We start from the raw sequence: 23,376 nt of genomic DNA, 5'->3' as shown, positions 1-23,376 counted from the left end.
TTTTATTATTTGTTCCTGCCAAACCACTGCTCCACACTCCAGTAGTCCAGTAGGTGGCGGTAATGCACCAATAAGCTGGTTTTCCAACCGCCAATAAACACCAAAGAAGTAGAGGAAGACCCAAACAAACGTCACTTCCGGTGCTTGACGCTAATGTTTGACTGTGGAGATGCTAAGCGAAGCTAACACGAGTAGCACTATTTAACGAGACCCAATAAGAGAACAAGCTTACGAAATATTTAAATAGTGTCAACCGGGTTTAAAAAGGGAGTAAAAATGCTCATTAAATGTAAAATATACCAGCTTATCTGCGAGCTGTCTCGTGACTACAACGAGCAACGGTGTCTGGTTGCTAACGTTACTACTCAGTGACGTCACGTTTAGCGTTGAATGTCCACAGCTTCCATCATCGCTCCAGCATCATCATGCCTCTCTGGTTCCTGGAGCGGTTCCCATGGCCCAGTCTACAGACCTACACGCTGCTGAGTGCTGCCCTGCTGGCCGGGACCGTCCTGACCGCCTGCTCCTCCCAGTCCAGCCCGGAGGAGATCCACAGCCAGCCGGTCCACAGCTCCAGGATCAGCCGCTACATCAGGGATGGAGGACAGTATCTGAGTGCAGGGTGTGGAGATGTGGCTGCAGATGTTCTGCTGCACCTGCTGACTGACAGTGTCTTTGTTTGGGTCAGTGCATTCACTCATAAGCTGTGTTGTGATTTACTTCTACTTGTTTCAGGAGTTCTGTTATGTGTGATCATTTTGAAAAGGTGATTTGTGTCTCTGTTTGTGCAGGTGATGGTGAACACAGCCTGCTGTGTCTTGCTGCTGATCGCCAAACTCATCCAGTTTGTCGTGTTCGGTCCACTTCGTGTCAGTGAAAAACAGGTCAGTGTTTCTGTTTGTGCTGTTTGTTGTTAGTTTCCTATTGATATCATTCAGCTCCAAATCTCTTGGATGACCTGATCTGTGATTTGGTCTTTAAGAGGGAAAAACTGTTCAGTTCTGAGTTAGTCAGCTCACCCACATACTGTATAAACTTTACATTCTGGTTAAACAACCAATTTGATACCACGGTAAAAAAAGAAAACTAAAACAATAAATCCCATGTACTTCAACATCCACTCCTTTATTACTGTTTAATTACACTGTTTCACGGACCGGACCCACTGTCAGTCTCCTGCCCAAGGTTAGCTTGTTCAGAGCGGGATCTTGATGATGCCATTGGGATACATGAATAAATAAGGGGTGAAATGCAAAGGGGAAATCGTGCAGAAGTAAATAAATAAATGCAAACATAAATAAATATTTTTTTTAAATTTATAAAAACAAATACATAAATAAATAAAAGGGAAAATTAAACAGAAGAGTAAATAGATAAGATAATTAATACAAAGATAAATAAATAAAGAAGCAAATTAAAACAAATATCAATTTATGTCACATTTCATCATTAATTAATAGCTATATTTACATCTACATTTAAGGACTTTTTATTTATCAGGTAATTTATTGATTTATTGATTTATTTTTTGATTTTGGCAGGTTCCGTCCTCTATATAAATTACGTCTTTTGGTCAAATCCAAATATAGCTGGTTGTTTAAAAGAGAAACGAGTCTTTTTGTGATCACAAACCTGCTTTTTGTTTTCTTCTGCAGCACTTGAAGGACAAGTTCTGGAACTTCATCTTCTACAAGTTCATCTTTGTGTTCGGCGTCCTGAACGTCCAGACGGTGGACGAGGTGGTGATGTGGTGGCTCTGGTTCGCCGTCCTGGTCTTCCTCCATCTCCTGGTTCAGCTCTGCAAGGACCGCTTTGAATATGTAAGCGTTCACTAAATCCTACACGACCACAGACAGTGATGTACCTATAATTACTCTCCTACAACAGTGTTTATCATTTTAAACGATTTTTCATTTCACAAATGAAACAATTTCAAATGGCTCTCATTCACAATGTTTAACCTCATAGATTCAATTCTGAGTGTTTTCTTACTTTAAGACTAGTCATCTAGTCTTAGTTTAAACTCCTGTTTAAACATCAGGGAAATTAGTCGTTAGGAAGGAACATCTCTAGTAACTGGTCAAAAATATTCTTGGTGATTAACCGTTGACATCCCTAAATTAGGGTAAATATAACCCAGCAATAAATCGTAACAATTTACGATTGTTTTGTATGTGGGAAACACCAAAACAAATGCACCAACATTTCTCTGAGTTCTGTTTCTGTTTCTTATATTAACTAACAGGAGCATAATAACTGTCCTCCATCAGTTAATCAATGTGTGTATATGTGTCTGTTCCTCCAGCTGTCCTTCTCTCCGACTACTCCTCTGTCCAGCCATGCGCGGGTGCTGCTGCTGTTGGTGGTGCTGCTGTTGTGTTGCGGTGGTCTGGCTACTCTCTGCAGCCAGCTGGCTCGCAGTCAAGGACGCCATAACGCCGCATTCATGGCTGCTGAGGTGAGAAAGTCTCTCTGACACGATCATTACAGGACATCTGCAGAAAATGTTTCACAACACATGACCTGAATTTAAGACTTTAAGGGCGTGTTCATAAGCCGTAGTCCGATTGGTCTGAATCAGAGTGAGGTTGATACTTTTGGTTCATTTTCTATTTGGTCTGGTTTGGTTTCACAGTGCATAAATTAAAGTAGACCAAATAAAAATATAACTTGCTGAGAGGTGTGTACGATAGGGCTGGGACAATACACCTATCTCCCGCTCATGATACCTGGGTGCCGATTCGATATGTATTGCGATTTTAAAATATTGCAATTCTATATTATGATTTGTTGTGCTTTTTTAACACTAGACCATGAGAAAAAGTTGAATCATACACTTCTAGGGACTTTTACTTTGGAAAATATCCAACAATAGAGCCGACGGTGCGGGACACAAAACCTAGGCCGACAAACGCTCACCGACGGCCCCAAACTGTCCGACGGCCGACAATCAGCTTGGTGTATCAGGGCCTTAAGAAGTATAAACATTTTAGTTTTCTAACCTCTGCAGGTTGTCTGCTAGTTTTCAGTGTGAAATTCTTTGAGTTTGTTGTTGTGTTAATGTTGATGAATAAAGAATCCTGTAACCTGATCTGCTGTCTGTGTTTCAGTGTATGTTGGTGACTGTCAGGACCGCACACGTCGTGTTTCGGTAAGTGAAATGATTTTCACACTTCCTCTTTGCAGATCGGACGGATGGTTTCATGGGATGGTTGTTTTCTGCACCTGCAGGTACTCCCTCCATCCGTGGGACGTGAACCAGGAGGGCAGCAGGGAGAATAAATCCTCCTACGTTTACTACACCGACCTGCTGATGGAGCTGCTGCTGCTGGGCCTCGACCTGCTGCATCACATCCACATGCTGGTCAGTTGAAGGAGCATTTGTTTTAGTCCCACTTTTCTCTCATGATTTTTCATTTCAGGTTCAGTTTACTGCTCTGAGCTGAGTTTTCTAAAGTTTGTTGTGATTTTAGAGGCATATTTTATCGTAGTCTTAAAGTGCCAATTTATTTTGCATGATACATGTTACACTCGGGAAAGTATATAATATGTATATTTTAAATGATTTCATAAATTAAATTGACCCAAGCGCTCACCTTCTCAATCAAGTCCCTATAAACATGAAGTCTCACCGCACAGATCCAGTTTCATGCAACAACACCTCAAATCAAGGAAGAAAACTACAAACTCAAACCGCTTAATGAGACTTTAACTACCTGTGAAATTAAAACATGAAGTCTTCTGGAAGGTCTGACAAAGTTTTCAGCTCAGCAAAGTTTTCAGCTCAAGTCTTCAGATGGAAGTGTTAATGTGCAAATATGGAAAAAATGAAAATCCTTTCACCAGAGCAGGTTTGGTTTCAAAGGGACCCCTTTGAAAATGGCCATGACAGTTTTTCCTCACCAAAATGTAGCCTAACTTTGGAGCATTATTTAACCTCCACAGTTGGTACCAATGGATTCCTGAGGTTTTCTAGTTTCATATGATATCGTTACTGAACTTGCTACAGCATCGGAAAGACGGTATAGTCGGTCCAGGTCTCAGAGGGTTAATGTATTCTGTAGTGTGGGATTTTTTTTTCATAAGGCATTTATAAAATCTAGAGGTAGCTAAGTTGTTTTATTGTTACGTAATGTAAATTCCTTCTCCGTGTCTCTCTCAGTTCTTCAGTAACATCTGGTTGTCGATGGCGAGTCTGGTGATCGTCATGCAGCTTCGGTTCCTCGTTCAGGAGGTTCAGAAGAGAATCCGCCGCCACCGCAACTACCTACGAGTCCTCCGCAACATGGAGACCCGGTCAGTATCGGAGCATCAGACTATCAGACTATCAGGGTGTCAGTTCATCAGAGAATCACACCGTCAGATTAATTAGTGCTGAAGCTGGAGATGCAACTTCTTTTCTCTCTACAGATTCTCATACTTCAGATGTCCAAAATTTAAAATCTGTGTATGTCACTGTGCTGGAACGAGGCCAGAGATTGCTGTGCCGCTATATTCACATTGACAAAATAAAACTGTATGTATGTAGTTTTAAATGAAATATCTTTGGGTTTTGGACTGTCGGTCGGACAAAACGAACGATTTGAACACCCTCTGAGAACTATTTTTTTTAAATTTTAAGAAAGATTTAGAATAGGTAAGAACAGAAGTCAGCCCGAAACCTAAGCTAAAACTGAGATAACAACAGCTTCATTCAGAGTACAGTAGTAGAAGCAGTGGTCTGAGGAGGCTGGTTGAACACAAACAGCAGAAACGCTCAGGGTAAACAAACAAGAGTGTGTATGTGTGTCCATCAGGTAAAAAAGGACACTTTAAACAGATGTTTCATTGTGTCTCCAGGCTTCCTGTGGCATCTGCAGATGAACTGGCAGCCAATAACGACGACTGTGCGATCTGCTGGGATGTGATGAGTACAGCTCGGAAACTTCCCTGCGGTCACCTCTTCCACAGGTCAGTACAAGAGGTTTCATTTGGGACACAACAACTCCACAACTCTATTATGCTCTAATTATGTCTCATAAGTTGTTGCAGCAATTTTTTGGGTTGATACCATTTGTTACACAGATTTGGTGCTAAATAATCCCTCCAAAATACCACATTAAGACACAGAGACCTTGAGGAACACCATAGAAAAAGTCATGCTGTGTGTTGGTATCAAAAACTTTTGACATTTGGAGATCTTTGCAAGAATTTCATTTTTCAGTGATTGGATGGCGAGCACTTCTGTTGTGTAAACTGCTCAGAAACCTCCTTAAATTAACAAAAATAACACATTTATACTGCATGTGATTATCATAAAGTGGGCACGTCTGTAAAGGGGAGACTCGTGGGTACCCATAGAACCCATTTTCATTCACATATCTTGAGGTCAGAGGTCAAGGGACCCTTTGAAAATGGCCATGCCAGTTTTTCCACACCAAAATTTTGCCTAACTTTAGAGTGTTATTTAACCTCCAAACTAGCATGAGATGGTTGGTACCAATGGATTCTTTAGGTTTTCTGGTTTCATATGATATCTGGATCATTGTTGGAAACATTTGGCATAATAAGTACTCAACAACTACATATACAACATAGGTCTTGTCATTTTTTGACATTTTAATGTGGAAAAGTTACATATTATACCTTTTAACAAAGCGCTGATATGATTTGGGAGTCATTACAATAATGAGGTACAGTAAATGACAAACACAATGATGACATAGATAGATCAGATTTATTTTCCATGCATGAGTCACTGAGTTAATAAACACAGATTGTTTAACGCTGAGTCTTTGTGTGTCCTCAGCACGTGTCTGCGCTCCTGGCTCGAACAGGACACATCCTGTCCGACGTGTCGGATGTCCCTGGACATCGGCGAAGGAGGTGACGGACACGTTGAGCGGGAGACCAGGGAGGCCGCTGCCGACAACATGGCTGCCGCTCCTGGAGTCGACGCTCGGCCGAACCTCAACCACTTCTTCCACTTTGATGGTGAGACAGTGAACTTCACATCTAGTCACTTTGATCAGTTCCTCTACTAGTCCACTATCTTTTGCTATCTTTTATATCAGGATGTAAAGTCTGCAGACACACTAGCATATTCACTTGTCTATGCGGAGGTAGAAGGAAGTTACCACTTTTATTGTTGTAGTCTGAGTAACGTGACGTCACATCCGTTCTGTATCCATCAATCAAAACAAACCACAGCGAGCCGAAATGAGAAAGCAGTAAACTTTGGAGGGTCTGCGAGGATACGACCTGCACCCTCACATTTTAAATCCAAAGTGACAATCCAAAGTAACACGCTAACGTTACGCCAGGCAGATACACACAGCTGACAACCCCGCAGCTAAACTAAATGATGTGGCTGCATCTGTCCACGACAATACATGCATCGCCGTGGCTGCTAACTCTCCCGGACGAGTGAACTGGGGTCTCAGTTGTCTGTATTGCTCATACACTGCAGCTGGTGATAAATGATGATTTAACCTGTTTGTGCATCGGTTTGTCGTTGCAGCTGGGCGGCTTGTCGCACTACAACCACAGCACTGCTGTGTTTCTGTATGCAGTTTAATATGCCTTGTGCACTGATTTAGGATGGTTGTTAAACTGTTGATTGGAACTACGTCTGAGGTTTAAACGACCGCCCGCCAGCGAATCAGAAATTAGGTTTTATTTTCTGTTCATCACCAAGAAAATTGGTTTATTTCATGTGCAGGGCTCTCAGTTTCCCATCTTAAGTTAATCTCTTTCCACAATCGGTGGAACGCCCTGACCTTTGACCTCGTTGTGTTTTCCCAGGCTCTCGTATTGCCAGCTGGTTGCCCAGTTTCTCAGTGGAAGTTATGGCCACAACCAACTTTTTGGGAATCGCACCAACCAACCTGTCGCAGATCAACAACACGGTGAGTTTACAGAGGACAGGACTGAAGCTTCACTAGAGAATCTAATCCCTTCTGTTCAGGTTTCTGACTTCAGGTCTGTCTGTCTGTGTCCCAGGCTCAGCAGATCCAGGCGATGTTTCCTCAGGTTCCCCTCCAGCTGATCCTGCAGGACCTGGAGATCACTCAATCCCCCGAGGTCACCACCGACAACATCCTGGAGGGACGAGTCCAGACCGCCACGCCGCCACTGGTGAGTCTCACAGTGAACACCACAGCAGGGGCAGAATGTGTCTGTAGCATTAAGCATCAAAAACTATTATTATAAACTATATATTTATTATTGGAAATCAATTAACAACACAAATGCAGTATATTTATCATAAAAAATATGCTCAAATCATAACATGGCAAACTCAAGCCCTACAGGAATTTGCAATTGACATTCAAAGAACTAAAACTCGAGGCACATTACTTATTAAACAGTTAGCTGAATGAACACATATATTTTATTTATGTTCTTTGCTGACAACAGAAAGATAAGATTTAATGTGACATTAATAAGACTTAATAAATCTGGATAATAAAACTGTCCTGGAAAGACATTTAGTTTTTTGCCCTATTTAAAGACAATTCTGGGTTAATCACTGAATTATCTTAGATGTTATTTGGACAGGTAACAAGACACAAAAACATTAATAGGTAAGAAAAACAATGGGACTTATAAAAGAATCTCACCAAAAAATAGAAACAATTGCCAACAAAAATTGTTTTTTTCATAAATAATAAAACAAATCTCTGTCTTTAAAGCTGCAGTCAGTCACTTAAGTTACTTCAGCTTCAGCTTTAAACCAAAAATATAAAAAACAGTAAAGTATACCAGCTGCACTTCAGCAAAGAAACATCACAGACAGAAAGAATCACAGTTTCCTCTCTCGTCAGGTCTTCGAGCACCTGGTCATACAGGTGACTCCTCCACCTGAGGACGAGGCCGGAGCCAGCAGCGCGTCAGAGCAGGGCGAGGAAGGTGATGATGAGGAGGAGAAGATGGACGAAGATGCAGAGATTCGGTTTTCTACCTCAGCGGAGCAGCGACAGACGTTTCTGCTGCAGCGGAAGGAGGAGCTGCTGCAGCGAGCGCGCAGGTAATGAAGAATCACTTTTTCTGCTTTGTGAATGGGAGAGAAAAATATGAAACATGACTTTTAAGGTTAAATTGAATCAATCATTAATCTATATCCAGTTATTAACAACAAGGATGAGCTAACCTCGATGTAAATACTGAGGTGATTATAAAGCCCTTTTGTGTCGACGTCATGATGAGGTCACGGTGTTAGCTGGAGGCTAAACAAAGGAAAGACTGGAGGCTAACACTAGCAGTGGGCTAAAGTTACACATCTAAAATGTCAATGTTGTTTTTTTAAACTTGTAACCTCGTCTCTGCTGCTAATTAGCTCCAACACTGATGAGCCTCTGAGCTGCGGGTCCATTAGTGAAATCACAGCGGCGTTTTTCAAGTGACACATCAGTGACTTTGCATGTTTTAGCCCATTTACCACAAATCACCTGCACTTCACATCACTGCTGAGAGTTTGTTATGCCTCCGCAACAGTCGTGGCCGTCGGCCCCATTCTCATGAACGTGATAACTGCCGCAAACGTCCACTTGGACTCAAGGATGAACCCATAAGAATTTGGCGGTCAAAGGTCACTGCGACCTCGCAAAATTCTTGGCCATAACTGAAGAATTCATATGCTAATTATTATTGAAATAAATGAATAAATAAATATGTCAGTAAATATAGCAAAAATAATATTGAAAATAAATGTAGCCATTAATTAATTGATCAAATGTGACATAAATTGATGTTTCTGTTTAATTTTCCCTTTTATTTATATTTATATTTTTAAATTATTTATTTTTATTTATTTTTGCATGCATTATTTTTTATTTATTTTTAAATGTATTTATTTATTTCTGCACGATTTCCCCTTTGCATTTCACCCCTTACTTATTTCCCCAAGCTTATTTATTTATGTATTCTGTTCTTTACACATTTCTTAATGCATTTCTGCCTCATTATTACAACACATTACAAATATCAATTTGTCACATTTGATCAATTAATTAATGTCTACATTTGTTGTTAATATTTTTAATACATTTAATGACATATTTATTCATTTAACGAGTCATTTATCTATTTATTTTTTATTTTGGTAGCTTCTGTCCTCCATAAATTATGACATTTTGGACAGACATGGATGTAAACTGCAACTTGACTTGTTGGCAGAGGCATACAACCGTGAGGCAGTAATTCTAGTTTAGATTTATCTCCTTCCGACGTGGCCCTCTGCAGATAGATAATCCATCACAGTGAACATCCTGCTCAGTTTTATCTGACAGAGTTACTGAACATTAACGGAAATTTTCACTGCAGTTTTATGTCTGCTGGCAATGTCTGTATTTTTAAATCTCCCCTCCAAATCCATTTTTATAGATCTGCTTTCCTGCATAGCCATTTGCTTTTTATTGTATTCACTCCGTCGTCTCATTTTACTGCTTTATTCCTCGATATTTGTCATAATATTGTGTTAGTATATTTGTTTTATCCTTGTATATTGTTATTTTTATGGTTTTCTATAAACTGACAGTACATTTTATGTTCTTTCCCTCAAAAGCACAATTTTTTTATTACTATTACATGGTAACAGTAAAATGGAGCAGACCGTTTTGAAGGAATATAGCCCCAAGACTTTAATTCAGCTGCTGAACATCGCTGTTGAAATCAAACCCAGAAGACAGACAGTAACGTTGGGAGCAGGACAATGTAAATTTGGATTTTTATCTCATTGTAAATCAAACTGTGTGGCAGCCAAATCTCAAGTGATGGATGTCAAAGGTTACCACCAAAACATTGTTCCATCTGTAAATATATCTCAAAACAATCTGCGCTTACAACTGAAAATGAAAATAATCAGTTGTAGTTATAACTAGAATTACCGCCTCACGGTTGTATGCCTCCGCCAATTAGTCAAGTTGCAGTTTACATCCATGTCTGTCCAAAATGTCATTACTTCATAATTGTATCCTGTTAGACATCTGTGTGAAATTGTCATAATTAGCATATGAATTGTTGAGTTATGGCCAAGAATGTGTTTTGAGGTCATAAATTAAAAAAAGAATACATTTAAAAATAAATAAATAAAAGGGAAAATTAAGGGAATTAATACAAAGATGAATAAATAAAGAAGTAAATTAAAACACAAATATCAATTTATGTCACATTTCATCAATTAATTAATTAATGGCTACATTTATTTTTAATATTATTTTTGCTACATTTAATGACATTTATTTATTTATTTGTGATTTTGGCAGGTTCCGTCCTCCATAATAATTAGCATATAAATTCTTGAGTTGTGGCCAAAAACGTGTTTTGCGAGGTCACAGTGACCTTTGAACACCAAAATCTGATCAGTTCATCCTTAAGTCCAAGTGGACGTTTGTGCCAAATGTAGGGAAATTCCCTAAAGGCGTTCCTGAGATACCGCATTCACGAGAATGGGTTAGACGGACGTCTCAAACACTGCTAATCTTTGGTGAAAGGTTGGCCATAATGTAAATCTAAAGTACTGTAAAATCTAAAACATCTTTACGTTATAGAAAGACCCTTATTCCTAATTTCCGATGTTTTTTCTAATTATTTTAATACCGCTGCGCCGGCAACAGTCTGGCCATTCTCATGAACGCAATATCTCAAGAACGTCTTGAAGGAATTTTTTCAAATTTGTCTCAAACATCCACCTGAAAACGTGGCACGGAGGCTTATAGGGGATAATGTACAGCGAGCATCGCCCTGAAGGCGTCTATAGCAACGGTCTGTTATAAAGAAATAACCGACCGTAGAAAGCCGTGATTGACCAATCGGAATCAAGTATTCAAAAAGCTGTGTAATTAAAAAAAAAGGTAAATACACGTAAAGCAGGGGAATGGCCCTTTACCTGTGAACTTTGCTCTCCTCTGCAGGAACTATCTGACCAGGAACTCCAACTCAGGAAACCCCGACTCCTCAGCTAGCGATGCTTTGACCTTCCACTCCGTGACTCTGCGACGAGAAACATTAGCATCAGCAGCAGAACGCCGTCTGCAGAGACAGTCCGACTCCGCCCTTTGAGCGCAGACGTCTATGTCGTTTTACTGGAGGAGTGTTTTTACTGTCTGTATCAGAATTAACAAACTACTGGTCCTACTGGTCCGAGTCCACCTCTGCTAATGATGATGCTAAGAGATTAATACCATCTCATTAAATTAAATAACAATTCAAGAACCTTTAATGCATGTTTGATACTTCTGGTGAATATAATCCAATCAATCTTATTTCCATATATGTATTTTGTAAATACAGTTCCCTTTGTAAACACCTTATTTTGAAAACCGGACGTAGTCCCATGTGTCTACTTCCTCTAACTTCTCCAAGGTGGTCTCTAGCTCTCCCGTCAGCTACGTTCTCTTTATACATCCATGGTCAGCTCCATCGGGGCCGTTTGAATGCATTTAACATTAATGTCAGTATATGGGTGCTCTACAGTTGTAGCGTCGGCCCATTTGACCACGGAGATGAGAGTGACCGCAATACGATAACGTTTCCTGTCTATGACAGAGTTAGCATGCAGCTTTAGCCATGATGTCTAGCTCTGCTTTTCCTGACAATGTGTGAAACCTAAAGTGTTTCCATACTTTACTGTATGTATAGTGTTTACCACGCTGGATTTATCATGTGAGGCTGCAGGTCGTATCCACGCAGACCCTCCGCCGTTTTCTACCTTCTGTGGTTTGTTTTGGTCGACGGATACGGAACGGATATGACGTCTCGTTACTCAGACTACAACAATAAAAGCGGTAACTTCCTTCTACCTCAAATGAAGCAAATATATTGATTGTGTAATTAAAAAAATTTATTTCAAAATCTTAAATAAATAAATCGCGATACATAGGTGAATCGATTCCCCACCCCCCCACACCACCCCCCCCGCACCCCTAGTATATAGTATATAAACATAGAATTGAATAGATCGGCCCCATTGTCACCTATATCCCACTATTTGAGTCGTTATCGGTACATCCCTAATTAAATGTACAAATCAAGTATTAAAATTTGGCGCTGAATGTTTGTCAAATCTTATTCTTTGATCCGATATTTCCTGATAACGCTATTTTGTTATATGCATTTTCTATTTTTAGTTATTTAAGTAAACTTCTAGTGTTTAGACAACTACACATGCTTTCAGGAATTTGGGTGTATTTTTTTAAATGGAAGCTTTATCAGAAAACATGCTTGTATTCAGGAGATTACATTTTTATGAAGTATAGTTTTGGTACAGAAACTTTGTCAGGTATCCTGTCAGCTGATACCTAAACCTTCCGCACAGAGTTTTCTCCTAGTTCAAGTATAACTTTAACAACCTGTAGCTGCAATACGTCCTCTATGATGGATCCATCCAATGGTTTCAAATCGGGTTAGACAGATTATCAATATGTTATTGATCAGCTGATGTTAATTCAAAACTCCCTGCAGGTGTTTTTATGTTTGTGTTGACCTAATAATAAAATGCTGGAATTCATAGAAAAGCAAATTATTTTTGTGTTTTAAAACCTTTTACAGTATTTAACTGACAGTCTTTATTTGTATGATTTGTTACAGCAGAAATATCTTTAAAGTGTAGCGTTTATGCTTCAATGGGTTGTGTTGTGTTTTCACATTTTAAATTGTTTTATTAAATTATTGTTTGAATAACTACATGAAGAGTCTGTCTCTTTTCAAATGGTCATATTGGTTTTAATAGTTTTGTTTGTTTTTTTACACGTCTGCACCTTCAGAGTTTTGTCTCTTTTAGTTCATTTGTTCTTCCTCATCTGGACTCTGTTCCTGTTTACAGATTGTATAAATAATTTTGCATTTTGTTCAGAGATTTCAAATAAAAAAAAACCTGTTGTACAGTTTGACTGTAGGAGTTTGTACCAATAAATTCATAAACAGATACATTTTTTAACCTGTCAGCTCTTCTTTCTGGTGGATTTTAACATTTCTCACGTTTTTTCATTTAAAAAGTGTTTTATTATATTATCTATATTAAGAATAATTGGTGGCTATAATTGTTCCTAATGTTTACACTAGATAAGTCAGATAACTACACTACTATGACTTTTTTTCATAAAATATTTCGACATACTATACTATGACTTTTTTCGACATACCATACTATGACTTTTTCATGAATTTTTTGACAAACTATACTATGACTATTTCATAAAATGTTTCTCTATACTAAAATATGATTCTTTGTTCATGAAATTTTTCGATATACTATACTAAGATGTTTTTTTCATGCAATTTTTCACCATATTGGAATAGTGTGTTTTTATGAAAAAAGTAATAGTATAGTATACCGAAAAATTTCATGAAAAAACTTCATAGTAGTCTGTCGAATTTTTTTTTTTTTTTTTAAAAAGTCATATTGTAGTTTGTCGATAAATTTCATGAAAAAAAAGTTATAGTATAGTCTGTCGAAAAAATGTCATGAAAAAAGTCATAGTATAGTATATCGAAAAATTTCATGAAAGACACATAGTGTGGTATGTCGAAAAATTATATGAAAAAAGTCATAGTATAGTATTTTGAAAAAATGAATGAAAAAAAGTCACAGTATAGTGTGTTGAAATTTTTTTTTTTTTTAAAAAGTCATAGTATAGTGTGTTGAAAAATTGTATGAAAAAAAGTAATAGTATAGTATGTTGAAAAGTTTCATGAAAAAAGTCTTAATATGGTATATTGAAAGATTTCATGAAAAGAAGTCATAGTATGTCAAAACATTTCATGAAAAAAAGTCAGAATTTTTTTTCGATAAAAATGTATCGAAAAATTTCATGAACAAAGAATCATATAGTATATCTAAAAAAATTTATGAAAAAAAAGTCAAAGTATATTTTTTCGAAATATTTCATGAAAAACATCATAGTATAGTTTATCGAAAAATTTCATGGAAAAAGTAATAGTATATTGTGTCGAAAACTTTCATGAAAAAAAGTCAAAGTATAGTCTGTTGAAATTTTTTTTTTTTTTTTTAAAAAAAGTCATATTGTAGTTTGTCGAAATTTCATGAAAAAAGTCATTATATAGTATGTTGATAAATTTTATGAAAAAAAGTTATAGTATTTCGAAAAATTTCATGAAAAAATGTCATGGTATAGTATGTCTAAAAAATGTATGAAAAAAGGTAATAATATAGTCTGTCGAAAAATTTCATGAAAAAAGTCATAGTATGGTATGTCGAAATATTTCATGAAAGAAAACTCAGTGTGGTATGTCGAAAAATTATATGAAAAAAGTAATAGTATAGTCTGTCAAAATATGTCATGAAAAAAGTCATACTATATACATAGACATACTATACTATGACTTTAAAAAAAAAAGAATTTCGACATACTATATTGTGACTGTTTTTCATGAAATTTTTCGACACTATACTATGACTTTTCATATAATTTTTCGACATACTATACTATTAGTTTTCTTTCATGAAATTTTTCAACATACTATACTATTACTTTTTTTCATGAAATATTTCAACAAACTATACTATGACTTTTTTCATACATTTTTTAGATATACTATATGATTCTTTGTTCATGAATTTTTTTGATAAACCATACTATGACTTTTTTACATGACATTTTTCGACATACTATACTATGAAATTTTTTCATTATTTTTTTCAAGATACTATACTATTACTTTTTTCATATAATTTTTCGACATACCACTATGACTTTTCTTTCATGAAATTTTTCGACATACCATACTATGACTTTTTAATGAAATTTTTCGACAGACTATACTATTACTTTTTTCATGAAATCTTTCGAAATTTATACTATAACTTTTTTCATAACATTTTTCGACATACTATATAATTACTTTTTTCATGAATTTTTTTAGACATTGACTATGACGTTTTTCGACATACTATACTATGACATTTTTTCATGAAATCTTTCGAAATACTATACTATAACTTTTTTTCATAACACTTTTCGACATACTATATAATTACTTTTTTCTTGAATTTTTTTGACATATACTATTACTTTTTTCAACATACTATTACTTTGAATTTTTTTCATGAAATTTTTCAGCATACTATACTATGACTTTTCATAAAATATTTCGAAACACTATACTTTGACTTTTTTCATAAAATCTTTTGACAAACTATACTATTACTTTTTTTCATGAAACTTTTTCATGAAACTTTTATGACTTTTTTCGTCATACTATACGTTTAATTTTTTCCATGACTTTTTCAACACTATTATTTGCTACTTTCACTTAAGTAGAATATTTGATTACTTCTCCCACCACTGTGTTATTCTGATTAAATGCAGACATCAAAGAAAAGTATAATTTTGTGTGTTTATTTTAGTGAGTTAATTTAGCTTCAGATTCACTGAATTAAAGTGATGTTCACTTACTGAGTTGGTGGTAGTTCAGTAGCTTGCTCAAGGACACGTCATCAGCACAGCGAAGCCTGCAGATGGAGGGATAAATTAAAGGCAGAGTCCGTAAGACAAATATAAACGGATTTAAAAACATAAAATTAGAACATTATCACACGATCCACTGAACCAACTTTTTCCTGAGATTTCAACTGCACCTCACAGTCTTCCTCAGCAGAACACAATCTGCTGAGAAGATGCGGTTGAAAGACTGTAAAAAAAGCTAGTAAGAGGACCTTGAGTTAGGATTTTTTACATTTTCAACAAGATGGATAGATAAAGAAAACATGTTAAAAACAGACATTTGTTGAAAGACTCAAGTAAAATCATTTTGCTTAATAATAACCTGCAGTAGGAGAAGCACTCTGATCTTTCATTCAAGTAATAGTAATACTACTCTGTAAAGTGACTCCAATATATAATATAACTTGTAAGTAATTTTTCCATCATTTCTTTTTAAGAGGTTTTACTTGGAGTGATTTTATTGATGATGATGATGATGTTATTTATTGTGCTGGTTTGTTGGTATAATAATGTTGGATAGTAACTTCTTTACAGTAGAAATAAATCTCACACTTTAATGAGTCATCCATGACATGTTTGTAGTTGTGTGTGATTTAATGTTCTCCTTTTCATAAAGTCTTTCCCCTTTGTCATTATGAATTTGAATGCATGTCGTCCAGCCAGCAGGGGGCAGTCACACTTCACTGTTGTCTTCAGCTCATCACATTTCCTGTTGAAACATGCTGCTGAAATAATAATATTTGTCTGCATGCAGAGATGTTTTTTTTTTCCCCATTCCTTTTCAGTGTCCTCTCTAAGATTACAATTGCTACAGGCAACTCAACATTATAATTTCTAATTACTGCAATTATTATAGATGCTTCAGGGGAAAATTTTTTTTTATCTTGTTCATGTGCAGCTCTCCCATAGTTGTAAAGCACAAAGAATATCAGGCTTTTATTCTGCCCAACAGCATGATTAAGGAAACAGTGAATGAAGTCTTCAGAGGCTCCTGATGATGGAAAGTTTAGTACAATATGTCTCTTATTGTATATCACAGATTTATCATCAATTAACATTTTTTACTGGTACAAAATTGAACCATAACATTGTCTATGAACATTTCCTATAAATAGTGACACCATAGGGGGAAAATAAAAATCACACATATATATAAACATTGAATATATAAGACATAGTTTTGAGTTTGTTGAGGAACATTTCAGTAATTTTTAGACGTATGTTGTTTGATTTTAATGTTTAATTAATATATAAACCACCTAACCATGACTTGCTAAAACTCTACATTTTGTGTATTTCTAAGTTTTACTTTAGTTTGACATAATGAGAAGGTGGATATTAAATCTCACACAACTACAAAGCCATACTACAAAACAGTGTACAGTTATGCTTGCAGCTCTGTGAGTCTGTATTTAGGCTGAACACAGCAGTGCTTTAAGCTACGCGCTAACATCAGCATGCTAACATGCTGTGTGTCAAAGAAACCCCGAGGGGGCGATGCAGCTGAACATTATCCTGCTTATCACACGGCTACTTAAGAAATCAATAATTTGATACAAACATTTTTCAATTTCACGACTGCAGATTTCCCTTTAAATTATTTGAATGTACTTTTAATCAGGTTTGAGGTTGGTACAACAGTAAAATCCTGCTTTCACATTAATGCATGAATAATTTAATGATATAATTGGGGCTGTCAAAGTTAACGCAAATTAGCTTTAACGCCACTAATTTCTTGAACGCATTAACGCAACTTGGGATTTTTAGGTTGTAGCGGGCTCAGTGTTAAATCTAGTGTGAAGATACTGGTTCAATATGAAACTAGAAAACACTAAGGAATACATTGGTACCAACCATGTCGTACTAGTTTGTCAGGAAATAACTAAATAAATAACGCTCCAAACTTGCACTATATTTTGGCATGGCCATTTTCAAAGGGGTCCCTGCAGCTGTTGTTGCCTGTTGGGCTGCTGTTTGCCATGTTATGATTTGAGCATATTTTTAATGCTAAATGCAGTACCTGTGAGGGTTTCTGGACAACACTGTCATTGTTTTGTGTTGTCAATTTATTTCCAATAATAAATATATACATACATTTGCATAAAGCAGCATATTTGCCCACACCCATGTTGATAAGAGAATTAAATACTTGACAAATCTCCCTTTAAGGTACATTTTGAACAAATAAAAAATGTGTGATTAATTTGAGATAATTGCGATTAACTATGGACAATCATGTGATTAAATATTTTAATCTATTGACAGCCCTAGATATAATAAATAATAGTATAACAATCACAGGAAATTTGTTCTGCATTAAGTACTTTCCTTTTAATACTTTAACTACATTTTCAGGATTATACTTGCATACTTTTCCTTAAATAATATTTTCAATGCAGGACTTCTACTAGTAGTGGAGTATTTTCACTGTGTGGTATTACAGTAGTACTTTTACTGCAGTAAAGGACCTGAGTACTTCCTCCACCACCATGTTTAACATCCCTGTATGATGGGGGGATGTTTGAGGTCGTGGAACACTTCAGGTTTGAACTTTCCCATGCTCACCTACTTATGATGCTCGGAGGAACTTTACTGACCTGCGGGTCCAGATCTCTGCAGGGTTTATCAGACTCCAGATAGCCGACTTCAGAGGTAAGAACAGCCAGAGTGGAGACTCCTTGATCTGTGGGAGATTAGAGGCGAGCCGGAGAGTTCAGCCATGTTGTCTTCGCCCTGGACTCGGTTCTTTCTGATGAGAAACGGTCCATAAAACGCAGTTTGTTCTGTCTCCTCTCAGTCAGGGATTCTTCACTTGTGCAGCGGCTTTAGGATTCAGCCTGACGGGTGGGACGTGGGCTTCAAAGTAAAGGCCTGCAAAGGTTTGAAGTGAATAAAATTTAGACAGACGTATTCTCTAAACCAGCACAGACACACATTCATAGAAGGGTTTACACTGGGCTGAATAAATGTGGGATTTATTTCACAGAGACTGTGTGTTTGCAGCTGAGAAAAGCAACCCAGTTCTTGGCTTATTGTGTTTGTTCTGTTTCACAAAGTAAACCTTATCTTTAACCTTAAATTAAATGACTCACAAGCTGAAAATATATTCAAAACTTACAGTGGAACTTTTTAAATAAACTTTGTCCTTGTGTAAATAGTAATTTCAGAGTTCATGCTGCATTGAAAATATTTTTAAGTTGCTGATAGATCACACTGACTACCTAGTTTTGACGGTCTTCTGATGATACAAACAGGATTTAAGTTGACACTGGAGAGAAGTTCTCCATTTATTTAATTTCCAATAAACTATTTAGCAAAATGTTGATAAATATAAAAATCACACAGTCAAAATCACTGTTAAGTGTATGATAAGCGATGTGATTTAAAACAACACTGTACTGTACGGGGGATGATGCTTCTCAGGGGTTTCATGCAAACTTTATGAGTTTTTGTGTTCTTAATGGGTGATTAGCACTGCTTGTTATTAGTTTTAAATGAATAGGCTACTGTAGAGTCAAGGCAATGATTGTTTATTCAAATATATATTTTTTTATCACTTTTTTTTATATATATATGTTTTATTTTTATAACGAAAATAAATTGTGGACAGTATTCACAGGACTTCTTTGTGCTCCGACGCCCAGAAAAGTTCCTTTTTGTCCCCCATTTGTCTTTAGATAGTTCTCTTTTAATGGAAACTTTAGTGGTTTTAGTGTTTGTGAATTTTATTTTATTTGTGTCAATGTGTCTGCAACTTTGTGTTCTCGCTGCTGACCGTCTTGGCCAAGTCTCCCTTGGAAAAGAAGTTCTTAATCTCAATGGGACTAACCTGGTTAAATAAAGGACAATTATTGAGGAACATTTCAGTCATTTTTAGACGTATGTTGTTTGATTTAATATGTTTAATTGATATGAAAACCACCTAACCATGACTTGCTAAAATTCTACATTTTGTGTATTTATAAGTTTTAGTTTGGTTTGACATATTGAGGAGGTGGATATTAAATCTCTAAAAATATTAAATAATAAACAAAAAATAAATAAATAAAATATGGAAGCTGATTCATATTTTTTCAGATATTGCCCCCCGGTTATTAATACATTTTCTGAAAAGTAAAAGAGGTTTTCCACTTTAGCAAAGTGAGGGGTTTTATTTTAATAACTATGTTCAATTTCTGTGAATACTCTAGCTGCATCTCATTTCAGCATTTTTTGCCTCCTCGCCTCCTAGCTCCTCCGGCTGTGACCCGGAAATCGATCTCAGTCCTCCATCTTGAAGGACGTCCCAATTCATAAAATGCGCATCGAGGAGAGAGGATCGAGGAGCGAGGAGGCTTGCTGGAGGAGCTATGAGCGAGGATACACCAGTGTATCCTCCAGTGTTTCCTGCACGGAAGTTTATCAACAACCGACACATCCCCTTATTGGATATCAGTTATTGATTGGACGCTGCGCCCGATCAGACTGATCAGATACATCAACATCACCAGAGTTTCATACCAGAGTGAAGACGGATCACAGATTAACAGTTTTATATTTTAGTTGTCTTCTGATTCACCGTCTAGTTATAACCTGTGTTAACTGTAGGTGTGAACAGCAGACGGAGCATGTTGATGATGAAGTGATCCAACAGCAGGAGGACCTGCAGGAGCTCTGCTTCACACACCGTCACTGAAGGAGTCTGACACTAAGAGGGGTTTATAAAAGCTGACAATGAACAGACTTAAAATAACTTTCTTCATTTATTAGAAAGATTTTTCTTTTGATGATCTGTTATTTCACTCATTCACTTTTATTAAGTATCCAGTTAAAGTCAGAGAGAGAAGGGGAGTCTGTCTTTTATACCTTTTACATCATTTATCCTCGTTTCCATTCAGTCACATGTGAAACTGATAATTCCTGAGCGTCGGGTTTGATATGAGTTATATCATTTCACTTTCCCCTCAAACATTCAGACTAATACATAACTTCTACTGTCAGAATATAAATTAATACAGACGCTAATAATGAATAAATAATATAAAGATATTGTGCCAGTAGAGATGGTTCCTGGTCCTCTAAGCAGGACTCAGTCCACAGTATAAATACAGACTGCAGCTGTTATTCATGTGCAGGTGTTTGTTAAACAGGTAACAGGCTACAGAGAGGAAACACTGCTGCTCTGATAACTCTGTTTCTTTATTACTATTAGATCAGTTCAGACATAAACAGCTGTTGAAGCCAACTGACAGCTGATCCAGCTGTTATCAGCTGCTGCTGTCATCAGAAACGGACGTCGCTTCACGTGACGCTTCAGAGGAAACGACGTCTCATGTCTCTAAAAACATATTTACTCGTTTCCTCTCTCCTCGAGTCTTTTCCTCGCCTCCTCCGCTCGCATCTCCCAGGGGCGGGACTAAGACGCGAGTCGAGGAGTCGAGGAGCCGAGGAGTCGAGGAGTCAAGCCGTATAAAAGCACTAATGGGAAAGACCCACTGTGTACACTGTATTCACTAGAGGCCTGGTGTGGCCTACTGCTGCACAGCTGACCTGCTGCTGCTTTTACTTCACATTAACATCACTTGCTGTACAGTTTACTGGTGCAGATCCAGCAGGGCAGAAAGTTGATGAAGTGGCATTTATTTATTTCACAATGAAAGCCAGTCATCTCTTCAGTAAATCTCAGTACTACCGCAGAGAGAAGAGGCCTGTCTGGGTGCAGCTCAGGCTCAGGCCATGTGGTGGTTTATTAGGCTACATGGACTCTGATAGCTGCTCACCTGGTGTTGTCAGGTGGAGGTGTGTTGAGGATGTTGCTCTACTTTCTCCAAGTTTCGGTCATATGCATCCTAATGTGGTCAATATGGTGGAAGCTGCTCTTTACTGCAGCTGGATGTTTGTCTCCAGATGTGCTCTGCTCAGTCCTCTCTTCCATGCAAGTTAATGTCTACATCTTGTTGAAGCTTTTAGCAGCTAACTTTGTTGTTGTTACCTTTTTATCTGTCGGCGGAAGTGATTCCCAACGTGATCCTGTCGCTAAGCAATCATCGTGCTGCACAGTCACACGTGCGCGAAATTAACGTTTTATTTAGTTTTTATCTTATGTTTGTGTGAAACAAATCAATAAAATGATTTTTATTTATTTATGTGTGAAAAAAATTAAATAAATGTTATTTATTTATTTATGTGTGAAACACAAATAAATACATAAATAAATAATTAACATTTTACTTTTTTGTTTCACACATCTAAAAAAATAAAATGTGAATCAGCTATTTATTTATTTATTTATGTGTGAAACAAATAAATAAATAAATAATTTATTTATTTGTTTCACACATACAAAAAAATTATGTTAATTTTTTATTTTGTTTCTTAATTTATTTATATTTGTGTGAAACAAATAAATAATAAAACAAATAAATAAATTAATAATTAATCTTTTTTGGGCATACTACTTCTTCATAATATTGCGCCTTGAACTTTGACCCTCATGAAGCTGGTTATCATCAGTGGTGGACGAAGTACTCGGATATTTTAAAAAAAGAAGTAAAAGTAGTAATACCACAAACTATAAAGTGGTAAAACACTTAATACTTGCAACACTCACAAATCAGGAGGTCCCTGTGGTGAAGCTGTTAAACTCTTCTATCCAAAGAAACACAGCAGCTTCAGCTCATACATTCTCACTGTTTATATCCCCAACCCTGACAGAGTGAGAGTCTGTTCTCAACTTCCTGACCAGACCTTCTTCCATCTTAGTGGACGCTCTTCTCTCTGAGTGCTTTCTGCTCCATCAGAGTCTGGGTTTTAAGGGTTGGAGGTCGTCTCCTCCAGTCAGGTCATCAGCATCAGCATCAGTCTCCGTCTCCTGCCTAAAGCTTGAAGAGACTCAAGAAATACTTCACGTCCTACCTTCCTTCTTCACTTCCTTTAATTAAATCTGGAGTACAGAGCATTAAAATCCAATCTGCCTCCTTCTGGAAAACAAGTTGAGAACACAACGTTGGCATATCATCCTCTTTTTAAGTTGATATGATGAACTTGTTAGCAAACAGTTGCTTATTTCCACATCCATCCACAACATGACCAGAAGTGATGCCAAATAAAGGAACATTTCCCACCGTACACCTGCTGGAATACGATTGGATATCACTAGCCAGCTGGAAGCCAAGCAGCAGATGAACGAGCATGAATGAAGCAGCTAACAGAGAGCTGCAGGAGCCAGTCCTAAAACACAGAAATGATTTAGTTAGCACTTCCTGTTCCCTCTTCTGGAAGTCAATGGGTTTTTAGTTAGATGCCTGAAATACAGAATCACATTTTAACAATCATACAGATTACATAATGACGAGGAGGTACTTCAGCCGTCTGACACCAATTGTTGATTAATCCGCCGCTGAAAATAGTCCCCAAAAAATGCACCATTTTCCTTACATTTGATAAAAACTACAGTGTGCAGCTGTTTTAGGAAATTACTGAGACTTAAAACAAACCGATTAACATCTTCAAACCAGAAAATGAGAAAATGAAAATAAGGTCTGTGGTTAACACAAGCTGAAGAGATTTTAACGTTTTGTTCTTTGATATAAAATATGTCAGTAAATATCCCACTCATGAATTTTGAAGCTTTTATGTGTCTTAAAAAAGGTGGTTGCAGTTACTTTCCACCACTGATACCAATACCAGTACACGAGTACTTGTAGCACTTTATTCTACACTGTAGTACTTCTTTGTGACCTCACAGTGAAGATGATCTGAGACGACATTCAGGACGTTTTATTCTGATATATTTTTAAATACTAAATATCTTTAAATTTGACTCTTTTGAGGCAAAATATCCTCAAATTACAAATCATTTTCTTCAAGATACTAATTTATGTGCTCAGTGTAGTGCTTTTTGCCCCCTATAATTAGTAATTTCTACCCTTAAATGACTTAATTAGTCTCCATT

At 36.8% G+C, this 23,376-nt stretch overlaps 1 protein-coding gene and 1 long non-coding RNA gene across 4 annotated transcripts; one reads left to right on the top strand and one right to left on the bottom strand.

Annotated features, from left to right (window-relative positions):
* Nucleotides 1-114: 114 nt before the first annotated feature.
* Nucleotides 115-12,908, top strand: LOC141766471 (E3 ubiquitin-protein ligase AMFR-like). Its single transcript, XM_074633359.1, has 13 exons — nt 115-683; nt 792-884; nt 1,656-1,820; nt 2,306-2,458; nt 3,111-3,151; nt 3,232-3,364; nt 4,163-4,296; nt 4,840-4,950; nt 5,789-5,973; nt 6,784-6,887; nt 6,982-7,116; nt 7,806-8,008; nt 10,893-12,908. Exons 1-13 carry the CDS (start codon nt 426-428, stop codon nt 11,038-11,040), a joined length of 1,863 nt encoding a protein of 620 aa, XP_074489460.1. The 5' UTR covers nt 115-425; the 3' UTR covers nt 11,041-12,908.
* Nucleotides 7,183-21,462, bottom strand: LOC141766472 (uncharacterized). 3 transcript variants are annotated; one of them, XR_012593641.1, is made up of 5 exons: nt 21,203-21,462; nt 18,041-18,314; nt 15,396-15,451; nt 10,868-10,971; nt 7,183-8,031 (listed from the first exon to the last, which is right to left on the bottom strand). It is a non-coding gene; the product is annotated as an uncharacterized LOC141766472 (long non-coding RNA). The 3 variants fall into 3 exon arrangements; XR_012593640.1 differs by having other exon boundaries at nt 7,183-8,028; XR_012593642.1 differs by having other exon boundaries at nt 7,183-7,970; nt 10,876-10,971.
* Nucleotides 21,463-23,376: the final 1,914 nt, after the last annotated feature.

This window comes from Sebastes fasciatus, chromosome 4, assembly GCF_043250625.1.
Source record: "Sebastes fasciatus isolate fSebFas1 chromosome 4, fSebFas1.pri, whole genome shotgun sequence".
Lineage (NCBI taxonomy): Eukaryota > Metazoa > Chordata > Actinopteri > Perciformes > Sebastidae > Sebastes > Sebastes fasciatus.
This window is presented reverse-complemented; position numbering and strand designations above follow the sequence as displayed.